General features: G+C 41.1%; 1 protein-coding gene and 1 pseudogene across 1 annotated transcript; both read right to left on the minus strand.

The window, feature by feature from the left end:
• Nucleotides 1–184: 184 nt before the first annotated feature.
• LOC120829209 (uncharacterized) lies at nt 185–10,381 on the minus strand. Its single transcript, XM_078089412.1, has 16 exons — nt 10,248–10,381; nt 9,646–9,940; nt 9,272–9,561; nt 8,731–9,026; nt 8,308–8,504; nt 7,954–8,175; nt 7,466–7,589; nt 6,485–7,378; nt 5,285–5,477; nt 4,734–5,028; nt 4,360–4,649; nt 3,875–4,170; nt 3,441–3,640; nt 3,134–3,355; nt 2,260–2,383; nt 185–1,083 (listed from the first exon to the last, which is right to left on the minus strand). The coding sequence occupies exons 1-16, from the start codon at nt 10,352–10,354 to the stop codon at nt 185–187; spliced, it is 4,944 nt and encodes a 1,647-aa protein (XP_077945538.1). The 5' UTR covers nt 10,355–10,381.
• A 1,029-nt stretch (nt 10,382–11,410) lies between these two features.
• Nucleotides 11,411–15,282, minus strand: LOC120829201 (extracellular calcium-sensing receptor-like; annotated as a pseudogene).
• Between the last annotated feature and the right edge of the window lie 1,652 nt (nt 15,283–16,934).

A 16,934-nucleotide genomic window follows, 5' to 3' on the forward strand; every position in this document is an offset into this window, starting at 1 on the left:
ATTGAAGCAGAGATTGCATATAGACATAGCGGCTATTTACATTGTGCCAGTGGGTACATTTATCAAAATGGACGTTAATGTGTTTTTAGCCGAGAAAGCACATAAGAAACCAGATCTCTTTGTTTCCCCTTTTTGACTTCAATAATTTGAGTAAAAATCCATTCGATTGTCAGATAATCTAGCATTAAGTTTTGTTCATTAAATATTTCTTTGTGTTTTTCTCCGGCTGAAACAATATGATGAAACACTTTGGTGCAAAAATACACAACATGAGTCCAAAACTGGAGGCCAGAATGGCAAATATCTCCACAGCCACAGTAAATTTACCAGGAGAGCTGACATATGCTGGGATAAAGGTGACCCAGACTGCACAGAATATCAGCATGCTGAACGTGATCAGCTTGGCTTCATTAAAACTATCAGGTAGTTTCCGGGCTAGGACAGCTAGCACAAAGCAAAAGACAGCCAGCAGGCCGATGTACCCGAGCACCGCCCAGAACCCAATAGTTGAGCCCAGTGCACACTCCAGGATGATTTTCTCCTTGTACGTGGTTACGTTTTTCCTTGGAAAAGGAGGACTAAGAACCAACCAAAGGGTACATATTACGACTTGAATAAAGGTAAAAGACACTACGGTCATTCTTTGCTGTAGAGGACCAAACCATTTAATGACATTACGACCCGGGAGAGTGGCTTTGAACGCCATTAACACGACTATTGTTTTTCCAAGAACACAAGACATACAGAGGACGAAGGTGATCCCAAATGCTGTGTGGCGCAGCATGCAGGACCAGTCAGAGGGGGCTCCAATGAAAGTTAATGAGCACAAGAAACACAGAGTCAGAGAGAAGAGCAGCAGGAAGCTCAGCTCAGAGTTGTTGGCCCTGACAATCGGGGATGTCCTATGACGGTGGAACACAGCCGCTGTTAGGACGGCAAGACAGGCACCTCCAACTGAGAATACACACAGGATGATCCCAAGGCCCTCGTTGAAGGAAAGAAACTCTACAGGCTTGGGGAGACAATTGTTTCTCTTTGCATTAGGCCAGTTTTCCTCGAGGCAAGTGAAGCAATGAGAGGAATCTGAAAAGATGAAAAGAGAATATTTACTATTTAGTCTATTCAATGTTGTCTATTAATGTTGTTGTGTAGTAATGTTAATAACACATTTTATTCCTAGTTTGCTTTTCAGAGAAGGAAAAAACATTTTAGAAAAGTTATGTAGAGAAAAGTACGCTCATCATTAGTAGCATTAAATTATAAATGAGGATAGATTATAGATTCGAAAATGTGATTCTCGGATGTGTTTCAGAGTAAGCACTATGGAAGGTTACAGCTACAGAGAACTCTTATAGTCCGGCTCTCTGTCCTGAGTGATGGGGACAGGAGGGTGTCATTAGAGGATCTGACGCTGTAAAAAGAAGCGTGTTGGTGAAGCAGGTTGGAGAGGTAGGAAACGGCTTGGTTCAGTGACTATAAGGACTTTGAATTGGATCCGTTGTGGGACAGGTTGAGGTTCTGGAGGACAGGACTGATGTGATCAGAGCAGCGATATTGTGTGAGGAGACAATGAGGATAATAGGAAGCATTTATCCAAAGACTCTTAGGACAACCTTATCTGCTAGAATATAGCGTTTAAACTAGTGCTGCCAAACGAATAAAATATTTAATCACGATCAATCACGATCAATTTAACTGAAAATTAATCACAATTAATCGCTAATTTGTATCTATTCTAAATGTCCCTTCATTTATTTTTTTTACATTATTTTGCTTTATACAAATGTTTTATTTTATTGAAAAAAAACATTGCCAAACAGGGTGGTACAAAGTACAACTATAAAGTGCACATTTCGGGTAAAGGGTTAGGGTTTTATACTTAGAAATTATTTCCCTGAAAAAAAATGATTTACATGTTGATGTAAATTAATTTAATAAACGATCATACGTTGGTATGCTGTCGTCCTGGGGTGAGTTTTTACTACAAGATGAAGGAGCGGTGCTGGATTTGTTTTCTTTTCTACATGTTTTGTGAGTGACATTTGTAGGACTGTCCCTCAAAAAGGATCAAGTAGCTGGGTAACAACATAAAAAAAAGTGAATCTCTCGTGAAAAAAATTGAGAAGGTTAAAATGGGTCTGTTTACCTGACAGCGCTAGTTTAAACATTTATTATGAAGCAGAACGCTACGATCAGAAACAGAACGGCCGCTGACATGTGCCAGCGTTCATCTAATCTACCGTCACAAAGACAGTATACCTGTGGCATTGCTGATCTCTCCCTCAGGACAGGGTATACAATCAAAACAGCAGATGGGTTTTCCTTTCTGCAGCACTTTACGAGTTCCTGCAGGACAGCTGACGGTGCACACTGACACAGGCACCTGGCACATAGATATAAACAAAGTCATACATGGTCAGGTCTGCAAAAACGGAAAGATTCACGTTTTTCAACTCAAATCTGCGGAGCCTTCAGGTGAAACAATACTATTCCCAGACTTAATTGAGTTACATGTTCCTTGACCAAATTTAAATCACATAATATAATCATCTTTTATTGAAATATCTCGGACGCAGTGATCTAAATTAAATCCAAATTAAGCTATAGACTTCATAAAGTTGTTTCACAGTCCTCTCTGGTGCTTTTTAAACTCTCTGAATACATATTCTATTTACTAGTTTAGATAAGTTATGATATTGTAATCCTAAATCAAAGCCTTCATGAAAGAGGCATTTGTGTTGTTGCGTGGGCAATCCAGGCATGTCCTCATTATCCCGCTACGTCAATGCGAAGGACAATTTGGTGTATGTGTTGTTGTGATTTGGGGAGAGTGTAAGTTATGGATCCCAGTAGAGGACTTAACCTATACAAATAGGATTCATTTTTCATAATACAGTGTAAGTTTTCTTCAAAAGTAAGTATTTTTCTGCACTTTGTAGGAAAATATAAAAAAGGAATTTTCTTGTAAAATGTCAAACTATAACATGCCTACATTATATTGAAAGCGGATTAAGGAGACAGTCTTCCCTGCAGGGGTAACAACTGCAGTGACATTAAAAATGTTTTCCACATATCATATTGTTTAATATCAGTTCATATTTGAATGTTTAAAAAAAAATGTTTATCTCCCTACCTGGGTGCCACCTTCCACCCAGGTGAGGCTTTTGTTGACACGGAGCTCCTGGCCCGCAGGCAGTGATGCATCGTAGTGTCCTACTGTCACCAACTCAATGCTGCCAGTCTCAGTGTTTTGCCAGTTCACCAGTTCGTACGTGGCCACAGGATCCCCGTTGACGTCAAATGACACTTCGTAACCATTTTGTGAAATATTCATATGTTTCAGTCGTGTAAGAACCTGTGAATGGAAAAGATGAGACTTGCATTTCAAGTTGTACTGTAGGTAAAAAGGACAATAGGATATTCACATTTTTTTTTCCCACCTGTTCGATCTCTATGCTGGTGAGTTTGTTGCACTGGGTTATATAATGTGTTTCCTGACACACTGCGTTATGAATGGCATGTGCTATAGCATAAACAGCCTTGTACACCATGTTAGTGATTCGAAGCTGAGATGTGTCAGTGTACGGGCTGTGGATTTTGTTTATGTCTTCAGTTCCATCACACACATTCTTGTCCGTAGCTGATCCTGAAAACACAGCATTTCATAGTCTTGACAGTAATAGATTATTATGAAATGATCGTATGTCATTGTTCAACATGAAGATATCTCCATAGTAATCAAGGGGTTTGCATGAAAAGAACTGTTAAAATTTTCACTGACTGTTTTAACTGGACTAAAAAAAACATAGCAGAACACACCGAAGGGTCCAACTTTGGTTGTCTTTTATGTTGTATTAAATTTAATTCAACCCACTTTTTTCCAGCCTGCAGTTGAATTGTTCCTCCCAGAACTCAGTCAGCACCGGAGAGGCAGACACTTCAGATGGAGGGAGATCCAGCAGGAAGTCTCTCAGACCTGGGATGACAGATCGCTCAATGCCAAATCCGATTGCTCCAGCGCAGAAACGGAACTGCAGCATGGATGGGTCAGTTACCCAGGACTCGCTGCCTATCCACTGGCGAGGTGGGGAGGGCTTCAGCGACAGCTCCTCCAGCAGAATCCTAAAGTCTCCAGGTGTTGTAAATGCCACGATTACCAAAGCTGTCGACCTAGAGAGAAATTGAGTTATATTATACCAATATAAAAACAAAGGACTTTAAAAATATATACCAAGATAGTTGTGACTATCATGTGTGATGTGTTTTTTTAATTTTTGTGAGTGCTCATTTGCAGTGTTGGATTTAATTGAAATGTCCATGAGGAACAATTTTTAGCACATAATCATGGAATGCAGAAACCTGCGGATGATGTCAGCTACTCTCTGGATCCTGCTTCGCGGGTCGGTCCGATAGAAAGATTCAGAATATTCCACACAGATCCCCTCTTTGTGCGCTGCGTCCAGGAAAGACGCCATGCCACTGTTCCCATAATCCGAATCCGACCGGATAGCACCTATCCAAGTCCAACCAAAGTGTTTGACCAGCTTTGCCAGCGCGTCAGCCTGGAACTGGTCACTCGGAATGGTTCTGAAGAAACTGGGGTACTGTTGCTTATCAGACAGGCATGCACAGGTGGCAAAGTGACTAACCTAGAGGAAAAAAACTCATTATTTAACAGGACCGATTCTAAAATGGTCTAAACCACAACGTTTGCAGTGATTCAGAATACTTACCTGAGGAACGTTAAAGGGCCCGATGATGCGCGACATGCTGATGGATGGCGTGGACCCGGACTCACCGACGACGGCCATCACTTTACTCGACTGAGTGCAATTGTCCCCGGCATAAAACACCGAGTCCAGACCGCTTAGAAGCTGGAATGCCACGTGCACAGCAACAGGCACGGACGCGCATGAGTCGTAGATCTTATAACCGAGTTTGATGCCCGGCAGCAGCTTCGTGCTGTTGTTGATCTCCTCGATGGCGAAGATCATTGTGCGCGAGAAGCGCAGCTCACGGGAGTCGATGCTGCAAAATAAATATAGTCAATTAAGAACATCTTCAATTTAGAGTTATTAGACAACATTAGCTGCACTTCCAACGGGAAACAAAATTGCATCAAGGAACAAATTCAACACATAGGATTAGATCAAAACTCAACAACAACTTCTTGGTTTACCTTTCAAGTAAAAAATCTGCTTTATGGAATGATTAGCACTGTAAAAATAACACTATTTCCATCTAGAGTACATCCTCTTAGCTTGCACTTTTCTCTCCTACTAACCTCCCTGAGCATCTTATTGGATCAGGCATGGTGGTGTAGTTATTTTTCACTGTGTATGTGTAGTAGTGTATGGAGAAAACACCACCAACAACGTAGTCACCATCCATTGAGAATGCAGGTAGACGAGTGGCACCCTGCAGCTTACATTCCCCAGATGAGCCCTCATCGCTGACTCCAACAACAGTCCTGTCCTCTGTAAGCCCGGCCCTTTGTTTTACTCCATCCCCAGAACCAGGCAAAGCAAGAGCTGAGTTCCGCTCATACAAACCCAGCGACACGATCAGACCAACGAACAGAGCAAACATCTCCATCCCTCTACGGTCCTCATGTGTTTTTACTGCTTTATATAGATTTTCAGAGAAAAGCCTGCCTCAGATTGTACGTCAGCTTTCTCTACGTCAGAGAGAGGGTGTTCTCATGGGCCTTTGATTAACCCTTGTCGAGGCCTTTCTGTGAGCCTTTCTTAGAATATAATTTATTTTTTGACTCCTTCTCTTATAATAAAATGACCAACACTGAATATGTTCTTACATAATTACACCTTTTTTTTGTTTCACCTCATGTTACAGTTAGGTCCAACAAACGTCAATCACTTATGGATTTTTTTGTAGTTAAATTGTTAATTGAATAAATGAAAGAAACACATATTTACGTTGCTTTTCTTCATACTTTTCTTTTTACTTTATTCTATAGATATTATGCCGTGGTACAACAATATTTGTAAAATGAGACAACTAAATATTTTAAAAGGATTTCCACAAAAATACATTGAAATTAATGAAACATTAAAGGTGACAGTTAAAATGTTAATAAAGTAGATAAACAAGTGTAATGTGCACATCATGAAATGTTCTATTGAACTTTGATTTTGCAGCCACAATGTAGTTTGTTTCTTTTACAAATTAAATCGGAAAGCTGCAGAATCAGATGTTTAAAACCGTTCCTTGAAAGTGTAAAAATGTTGGAGTGAGACTATTGAGACTATTATGCTATTATTCTAAAATGAGATGAATTGAAGCAGAGATTGCATATAGACATAGCGGATATTTACATTGTGCCAGTGGGTACATTTATCAAAATGGACGTTAATGTGGTTTTAGCCGAGAACGCACATAAGAAACCAGATCTCTTTGTTTCCCCTTTTTGACTTTAATAATTTGAGTAAAAATCCATTGAATTGTCAGATAATCTAGCATTAAGTTTTGTTCATTAAATATTTCTTTGTGTTTTTCTCCGGCTGAAACAATATGATGAAACACTTTGGTGCAAAAATACACAACATGAGTCCAAAACTGGAGGCCAGAATGGCAAATATCTCCACAGCCACAGTAAATTTACCAGGAGAGCTGACATATGCTGGGATAAAGGTGACCCAGACTGCACAGAATATCAGCATGCTGAACGTGATCAGCTTGGCTTCATTAAAACTATCAGGTAGTTTCCGGGCTAGGACAGCTAGCACAAAGCAAAAGACAGCCAGCAGGCCGATGTACCCGAGCACCGCCCAGAACCCAATAGTTGAGCCCAGTGCACACTCCAGGATGATTTTCTCCTTGTACGTGGTTAGGTTTTTCATTGGAAAAGGAGGACTAAGAACCAACCAAAGGGTACATATTACGACTTGAATAAAGGTAAAAGACACTACGGTCATTCTTTGCTGTGGAGGACCAAACCATTTCATGACATTACGACCTGGGAGAGTGGCTTTGAACGCCATTAACACGACTATCGTTTTTCCAAGAACACAAGACATACAGAGGACGAAGGTGATCCCAAATGCTGTGTGGCGCAGCATGCAGGACCAGTCAGAGGGGGCTCCAATGAAAGTTAATGAGCACAAGAAACACAGAGTCAGAGAGAAGAGCAGCAGGAAGCTCAGCTCAGAGTTGTTGGCCCTGACAATCGGGGATGTCCTATGACGGTGGAACACAGCCGCTGTTAGGACGGCAAGACAGGCACCTCCAACTGAGAATGCACACAGGATGATCCCAAGGCCCTCGTTGAAGGAAAGAAACTCTACAGGTTTGGGGAGACAATTGTTTCTCTTCGCATTAGGCCAGAATTCCTTGGGGCAAATGAAGCAATCTGGGGAATCTAAAAAAATAACAAAAGAAATGGATTTTTTAGCTTTTGTACTCAATATTTGGTCTTGTGTAGTACATGCATTATGACAATTAATACCTGTAGCATTGCTTATCTCTCCCTCGGGACACAATACACAATCATAACAGCAGATGGGTTTTCCTTTCTGCAGCACTTTCCGAGTTCCTGGACGACAGCTGTCAGAACAAACTGACACGGGCACCTGGAGACACAGACAAACACTCATAAGTTGATGTGCTTTGAAATGCTGAGGATTAAAGGTTAGGTTCAAATATTTGAAAATTCTGTCTAAAATGTAAACTTGCACGTCATGAAGGGGTTTGTGTTCATGTATTTGTCATTTCAACTTCTGGTGGAAAGAATGAAAGGTGTGTTGTAAAAGGAAATGTGTTCTTAAGTTCAGCTAAAGCTAAAATAAGGCTCCACCACTGTCGGACTGAAAGTGCTGTGACTTCAGAACACATCTCTATGCATTCAGTATGGGCAAGAGACGAACAGGGACCAAAAACACAAATTGTAAAATTCCAAGTAGGAATGTGTCATAATATCAATTAGGGGCATCCTACTTGTGTGCCACCCTCCACCCAGGTGAGGATCCTATCAATATAGATTTCCTGGCCCACTGGCTGTGACGCATTGTAGTGTCCTACTGTCACCAACTCAATGCTGCCACTCTCGCTTTTCTGCCAGTTAATCAGCTCGTATGTGGCCACAGGGTCCCCATTGGGATCAAAAGACACATCATAACCATTCTGGGAGAATTTAACTTCCTTTAACTGATTGAGAACCTGCAAGGGGGAAGTGAAGGAAGTCAGTGATGGCAAGAAATTAAATAACGTCTATTAAAGTTAATATTTCATTTTAGAAAACTTACAAAAAAAAGGACATTGTGTTTTTACATATAATTTGTCTTGACTGACCTCTTTGATCTCTATGCTGGTGAGTTTGTCACACTGGGTTATAGAATGTGTTTCCTGGCACACTGCATTATGAATGGCATGTGCTATAGCATAAACAGCCTTGTACACCATGTTGGTGATTCTAAATGGAGTTGTAGAGTATGGGCTCTGGATCGTCTCTATGTCTTCAGTTCCATCACACACATTCTTGTCTGAGACTCCTGCAAAAAACACACAAAAAAATCCTCATATCTGATAATTCGAAGAAATGCATGATTTTTCCACTTTATGTCTTTGTTCAATTACAATATATCCTACTTGTAATCACTCTGGGATTGTGTTTTTAAAGCAGCTTGTACTCCACTCCAGGATAATAAACGTAATACAAGAGCAGATAAAAATCATACTGGGAGTGTAAGTTAATGATCTGTCAAACATTCTCACTTTTTTCCAGCCTGCAGTTGAACTGTTCCTCCCAGAACTCAGTCAGCACCGGAGAGGCAGACACTTCAGATGGAGGGAGATCCAGCAGGAAGTCTCTCAGACCTGGGATGACGGATCGCTCAATGCCAAATCCGATTGCTCCAGCGCAGAAACCAAACTGCAGCATGTCTGGGTCAGTTATCCAGGACTCGCTGCCTATCCACTGGCGAGGTGGAGAGGGCTTCAGCGACAGCTCCTCCAGCAGAATCTTCAAGTCTCCAGCGGACATAAATGCCACAATAACGACGGCTGTCGACCTGGAAAAAATAGGAATACATTTACTAATATAATCAAAATATATTGCCAAATATTTGCATGTACAGGATGTATAGAAATAGTTAAAGCTCTTCTTTGTCTAACTTAGTATTTCATTAACAAATACCTTCAACATAATAAGAAATAAATACATAAGATAAAAGAAAAACATTTTTTCCCTTGAACTGCTTTTGTTGTAGATTTGGGTGCAAGTCAGTGTGACCACACAATCATTGAATGCAGAAACCTGCGGATGATGTCAGCTACTCTCTGGATCCTGCTTCGCGGGTTGGTCCGATAGAAAGATTCAGAATATTCCACACAGATCCCCTCTTTATGCGCTGCGTCCAGGAAAGACGCCATGCCACTGTTCCCATAATCGGAATCCGACCGGATAGCACCTATCCAAGTCCAACCAAAGTGTTTGACCAGCTTTGCCAGCGCGTCAGCCTGGAACTGGTCACTCGGAATGGTTCTGAAGAAACTGGGGTACTGTTGCTTATCAGACAGGCATGCACAGGTGGCAAAGTGACTAACCTAGAGGAAAACAACTCATTATTTAACAGGACCGATTCTAAAATGGTCTAAACCACAACTTTTGCAGTGATTCAGAATACTTACCTGAGGAACGTAAAAGGGCCCGATGATGCGCGACATGCCGATGGATGGCGTGGACCCGGAGTCACCGACGACGGCCATCACTTTACCCGACTGAGTGCAATTGTCCTCGGCGTAAAACACCGAGTCCAGACCGCTTAGAAGCTGGAATGCCACGTGCACAGCAACAGGGACAGACTCGCACGAGTCGTAAATCTGATAACCGAGTTTGATGCCCGGCAGCAGCTTCGTGCTGTTGTTGATCTCCTCGATGGCGAAGATCATTGTGAGCGACAAGCGCAGTTCAAGGGAGTTGATGCTGCACACAGACAATCGTTTTGATATTTAAAACATGAACAATTCACTCATTTTCACACAAACACATTGTTTAGTAGAAATACAAAACTAAAATCATAACACAGAATCCAATATTCATAATATCCTAAACTCAAGGATTAACAACTCTAATTTTGTTTTTCATGACGCTTTCAAATCTACTTCAATTATTTTCTTCTTTGTAGACAAACAGACTTTATAATGTCTAAACGCATTAAACAATGTTAAAAGGTATGTACACATTTCATCAGCAACATCCTCTTTGTGCCCACTTAGTCCCTCTTACTAACCTCCCTGAGCATCTTATTGGACCAGGCATGGTGGTGTAGTTATGATCCACTCTTTGGATGAAGTAATGTATGGAGAAAACACCACCAACAACGTAGTCACCATCCATTGAGAATGCAGGTAGACGAGTGGCACCCTGCAGCTTACATTCCACAGATGAGCCCTCATTGCTGACTCCAACAGGGGTCCTGTCCTCTGTAAGCCCGGCCCCTTGTTTCACTCCATCCCCAGAACCAGGCAAAGTGAGAGCTGAGTTCAGCTCAGACAAACCCAGCAACACGATCAGACCAACGAACAGAGCAAAGATCTCCATCCCTCTACGGTCCTCATGTGTTTTCACTGCTTTAAATAGGTTTCCAGAGCAAAGCTTGCCTCAGATTGTACTTCAGAGAGAGGATGTTCTCAAGGGGCTTTGATTAACCCTTGTCAGAGCCTTGTTTGAGCTTTTTTTACAAAATAATCTGCATTATGACTCTTTCTCTTCTAATAAAATTACCATTAACACTGAATATCTTCTTATATAAGTACACCTTTTTTGTGTTTCAGCTCATGTTAAAGTTAAGACTAACAAACGTCAATAACTTATTTTTGTGTAGTTAAATTGGTAATTAAATGAGTGAAAGAAACACATATTTACATTATTGTTCATGATACTTTTCTATTTACTAGACATTATGCCGTGATACAACAATATTTTTAAAATGAGACAACAAAATAGTTTAAAAGGATTTCCACAAAAATACGTTGAATTTGATGAAACATTAAATGTGACAACAGTTCAAATGTAAATAAACAAGCGTAATGTGCACATCATGGGAATTTTTATTGAACTTCGCTTTTGCAGCCACAAAGTAGTTTTTTTTCTTTTATGGATTGCGTCGGAAAAATGCAGAATCAGATGTTTAAAAGAGTTTCTTAAAAGTGTAAAAATGTTGGAGTGGGACTATTGAGACTATTATAATAATATTCTGAATTAGATTAATTGAAACAGAGATTGAATATGGACATAGCGGCTATTTACATTGTGCCAGTGGGTACATTCATCAACGTGGACGTTAGTGTGTTTTTAGCCGAGAACGCACATAAGAAACAAGATCTCTTTGTTTCCCCTTTTTGACTTTGATAATTTGAGTAAAAGTCCTTTCAATTGTCAGACAATCTAGCATTAAGTTTTGTTCATTAAATATTTCTTGGTGTTTTTCTCCGGCTGAAACAATATGATGAAACACTTTGGTGCAAAAATACACAACATGAGTCCAAAACTGGAGGCCAGAATGGCAAATATCTCCACAGCCACAGTAAATTTACCAGGAGAGCTGACATATGCTGGGATAAAGGTGACCCAGACTGCACAGAATATCAGCATGCTGAACGTGATCAGCTTGGCTTCATTAAAACTATCAGGTAGTTTCCGGGCTAGGAGAGCTAGCACAAAGCAAAAGACAGCCAGCAGGCCGATGTACCCGAGCACCGCCCAGAACCCAATAGTTGAGCCCAGTGCACACTCCAGGATGATTTTCTCCTTGTACGTGGTTAGGTTTTGCATTGGAAAAGGAGGACTAAGAACCAACCAAAGGGTACATATTACGACTTGAATAAAGGTAAAAGACACTACGGTCATTCTTTGCTGTGGAGGACCAAACCATTTCATGACATTACGAGCCGGGAGAGAGTGGCTTTGAACGCCATTAACACGACTATCGTTTTTCCAAGAACACAAGACATACAGAGGACGAAGGTGATCCCAAATGCTGTGTGGCGCAGCATGCAGGACCAGTCAGAGGGGGCTCCAATGAAAGTTAATGAGCACAAGAAACACAGAGTCAGAGAGAAGAGCAGCAGGAAGCTCAGCTCAGAGTTGTTGGCCCTGACAATCGGGGATGTCCTATGACGGTGGAACACAGCCGCTGTTAGGACGGCAAGACAGGCACCTCCAACTGAGAATACACACAGGATGATCCCAAGGCCCTCGTTGAAGGAAAGAAACTCTACAGGTTTGGGGAGACAATTGTTTCTCTTCGCATTAGGCCAGAATTCCTTGGGGCAAGAGAAGCAATCAGGGGAATCTGAAAAAAATAACAAAAGAAATCGATTTTTTTGCTTTTGTACTCAATATTTGGTCTTGTGTAGTAATGCATTATGACAATTAATACCTGTAGCATTACTAATCTCTCCCTCAGGACACAATACACAATCATAACAGCAGATGGGTTTTCCTTTCTGCAGCACTTTCCGAGTTCCTGCAGGACAGCTGTCAGAACAAACTGACACGGGCACCTGGAGACACAGACAAACACTTATAAATTGATGTGCTTTGAATATGCTGAGGATTAAAGGTTAGGTTCAGATATTTTAAACTTCTGTCTAAAATGTAAACTCGCACGTCATCAAGTGCTTTGTGTACATGTATTTGTCATTTCAACGTCTGGTGGAAAGAATGAAAAGATTTGTAAAAGAAAATGTGTTCTTATGTTCAGCTAAAGCTAAAAAGAGGCTTCAGCACTCTGGATTGGGTGATGATTTTTTTTGGTACGATTTCTGCGGAACAACTCAGCGAGGGATCACATTTTTTTAAATCATTAAAAGGGATGTCGGACTGAAAGTGCTGTGACTTCTTAACACATCTCTATGCATTCGGTACGGACAAGAGAGGAACAGAATTCAAAAAATGTGTCATAATATCAATTTGGGGCTTCCTACTTGTGTGCCACCCTCCGCCCAGGTGAGGTTCCCATCAATATGGATTTCCTGGCCCACTGGCTGTGACGCATTGTAGTGTCCTACTGTCACCAACTCAATGCTGCCAGAATCGCTTTTCTGCCAGTTAATCAGCTCGTATGTGGCCACAGGGTCCCCATTGGCATCAAATGACACATCATAACCATTCTGGGAGAATTTAACTTCCTTTAACTGATTAAGAACCTGCGAGGGGGAAGTGAAGGAAGTCAGTGATAGCGATAAATTAATCAACCTCTAATGAAGTCATTGGGTTTTCACATATAATTTGTCTTGACTGACCTCTTTGATCTCTATGCTGGTGAGTTTGTCACACTGGGTTATAGAATGTTTTTCCTGACACACTGCATTATGAATAGCATGTGCTATAGCATAAACAGCCTTGTACACCATGTTAGTGATTCTGAACGGAGTTGTAGAGTATGGGCTCTGGATCGTCTCTATGTCTTCAGTTCCATCACACACGTTCTTCTCTGAGACTCCTGCAGAAAAAAACACCAAAAGATCCTTTTTCAAATTGGGTCATTCAAAGATATGCACCATTTTTCTACTTCATGTCGTTGTTCAATTACAATAGATTGTACTAATCACTTGTGTTTTTAAAGCAGCTAGTACTCGACTCCAGAATAATAAAAATAATATAAGAATAAAAATCAAACAGTCAGTTATGTTAAAGACCAGACTAAATGTTTCACTTTTTTCCAGCCTGCAGTTGAATTGTTCCTCCCAGAACTCAGTCAGCACCGGAGAGGCAGACACTTCAGATGGAGGGAGATCCAGTAGGAAGTCTCTCAGACCTGGGATGACGGATCGCTCAATGCCAAATCCGATTGCGCCAGCGCAGAAACCAAACTGCAGCATGGATGGGTCAGTTACCCAGGACTCGCTGCCTATCCACTGGCGAGGTGGAGAGGGCTTCAGCGACAGCTCTTCCAGCAGAATCCTCAGTTCTCCAGGCGACATAAATGCCACAATAGCTACAGCTGTCGACCTGGAAAAAAATAGGAATACATTTACCATATATTGCTAAATATTTGCATATACAGTACATATAGAAATATTTAAAGCTGTTCTTTGTCGCACTTGTACTTTGTTTCACTTATATATTCATAACAAATATCATCACAAAATATGAGATAAAAAAACAAAACATGTTTTTTAGATTTCCATGAACTGCTTTTGTTGTAGATTTGGGTGCAAGTCAGTGTGACCACACAATCATTGAATGCAGAAACCTGCGGATGATGTCAGCTACTCTCTGGATCCTGCTTCGCGGGTTGGTCCGATAGAAAGATTCAGAATATTCCACACAGATCCCCTCTTTGTGCGCTGCGTCCAGGAAAGACGCCATACCACTGTTCCCGTAATCGGAATCCGACCGGATAGCACCTATCCAAGTCCAACCAAAGTGTTTGACCAGCTTTGCCAGCGCGTCAGCCTGGAACTGGTCACTCGGGATGGTTCTGAAGAAACTGGGGTACTGTTGCTTATCAGACAGGCATGCACAGGTGGCAAAGTGACTAACCTAGAGGAAAACAACTCATTATTTAACAGGACCGATTCTAAAATGGTCTAAACCACAACGTTTGCAGTGATTCAGAATACTTACCTGAGGAACGTTAAAGGGCCCAATGATGCGCGACATGCTGATGGATGGCGTGGACCCGGAGTCACCGACGACGGCCATCACTTTACCCGACTGAGTGCAATTGTCTCCGGCGTAAAACACCGAGTCCAGACCGCTTAGAAGCTGGAATGCCACGTGCACAGCAACAGGCACAGACGCGCACGAGTCGTAGATCTGATAACCGAGTTTGATGCCCGGCAGCAGCTTCGTGCTGTTGTTGATCTCCTCGATGGCGAAGATCATTGTGCGCGAGAAGCGCAGCCCACGGGAGTTGATGCTGCACACAGACAATCGTTTTGATATTTAAAATGTGAACAATTCAGTAATTTTCACAAATATACAGTGTGGTAGAAATGAAAAAACAAAAATCGTAACACAGGATATTTTGATCCAATATTATTAATAATATTATCCAATATTCATAATTATCTAAACTCATGGATTAACAACAGGAAACTATTCATAACTCAAATTTTACTTTTCATGACGCTTTCAAATCTACTACAATTATTTTCTTCTCTATGGACAAACAGACTTTATAATGGCTAAATGCATTAAACAATGTTAAAAAGTATGTGCACATTTCATCAGCAACATCCTCTTAGTGCCCACTTAGTCCCTCTTACTAACCTCCCTGAGCATCTTATTGGACCAGGCATGGTGGTGTAGTTACTTTCCACTGTTTTCATAGAGTAATGTATGGCGAAAACACCACCAACAACGTAGTCACCATCCATTGAGAATGCAGGTAGACGAGTGGCACCCTGCAGTTTGCATTCCACAAATGAGCCCTCATCGCTGACTCCAACAGCGGTCCTGTCCTCTGTAAGCCCGGCCCTTTGTTTCACTCCATCCCCAGAACCAGGCAAAGTGAGAGCTGAGTTCAGCTCAGACAAACCCAGCGACACGATCACACCAATGAAGAGAGCAAAGATATCCATCCCTCAACGTTCCTCATGAGGGCATACTGTGTTTTTTTACTGCTTTATATAGATTTTTCAGACCTGAATTTCCATCCTTCAATTGTTCGTCAGCTTACTCTACTGCAAAGAGATGATGCTCTTAACCTGCAATTAAAGTTTTTATTTCAAAATAGCTGTTCCCTGATCTGACCCAACTTCAAATTATCATCATTTAACAGTCGATAATATTGATTTAATCATGTTCATGAACTAATCATGACAGGTTACAGTATTTTCAGGTTACAGTTTTTGAAAGGTCACTGAATATTTAGCATTAGGCCTACATGATATGGTATTTGACAGGGTACATTTTGTACCTAAAATACTAGTCTTCAAATTTTGTAGGTCCATGGATTGTTTGTGAAGATAAATATTTTTATCTGAGTGTGACAGATGTCAACTAGCCTAATGTTTACAGAGCCTAATGTATAAACATGGTCAAGCTAGCGATCGCTGGCATGCTGTATAGGCTAGGCTAGTATTTAGCAAGTAGCTAGCTATAGGAAGAGGGAGATTGGGAGCTTGTATGTTCATGATAACCTTATCAAGAGACGTCTGACCATCTAAAGTGACACTATCTTACCAGTTATGCTGTATCTTATCAATGTGGATGCCATGATGTCACATCAATTAGCCTACTGGCAGATAAAATAACGTTACATTACTGTAATGAGCAGTTAGAGGTTAAGTGTCTCAGGGATACCACAAAATGGACACGTATCACCAAACATTACATTTGCTTTACGAGAACTGTAAATCTATATATATATATATATATATATGTAGTCTTAGAGGTTGTTCATGATAATATTCAAAATTATCTAGTTCTACCTGCAAAGAGCTATGTTTATTATTATTTCTAATTTAGTAAAATATTGACATTGGTTGAATGTAGGGTGGCCATTCGTCCGGCTTTAGGCCAGACAGTCCGGCTTTTAAATGCCCTGTCTGGCTGCAGGCGCAGCCTTAAGCTCGTTTGTCCTTCTTTTGAGAAAATAATTAAAAAGGTCCGCCTTTTGACACATTACCTTGTTAGTTTAATACGTATTGGCTAAAAATGTGTGTCAAAATAAGTAATTTCATTGGTTACATTTTCGTGTATTGACTTATCAATACATTTTAATATTTAAATGAGCCATGTGTTGATGCGCCGCAACACGTGCTCTTGCGCAGTTGGTACCACAGTAGGGTTGCCAACTCTCTCCCAACCCCAAATCAGGGACACTTCGCGGGCTGACGGGGGGGGGGGGGTGCTAGCGGTTGGCGGCCGGGCTGTGTATCATTTCACAGTGTAAAAGGACAAACTACTACTATATCTCACTGCTCATTTTAACAGATAGGACAGCTCTCACCTCACATGCTCC

Source organism: Gasterosteus aculeatus, chromosome 1, assembly GCF_964276395.1.
Source record: "Gasterosteus aculeatus chromosome 1, fGasAcu3.hap1.1, whole genome shotgun sequence".
NCBI classification, from domain to species: domain Eukaryota; kingdom Metazoa; phylum Chordata; class Actinopteri; order Perciformes; family Gasterosteidae; genus Gasterosteus; species Gasterosteus aculeatus.

Bases quoted from the DNA above. Each gene is read 5' to 3' on its own strand.
- LOC120829209 (XM_078089412.1), bottom strand. From the start codon at position 10,354: ATGGATGGTGACTACGTTGTTGGTGGTGTTTTCTCCATACATTACTTC. The intron at 7,590-7,953 runs GTAGGATGCCCC...CTGTGTCTCCAG, and splicing joins GGGTGGAGGGTGGCACACAA to GTGCCCGTGTCAGTTTGTTC. The intron at 1,084-2,259 runs GTATACTGTCTT...TCATCTTTTCAG, and splicing joins AGAGATCAGCAATGCCACAG to ATTCCTCTCATTGCTTCACT.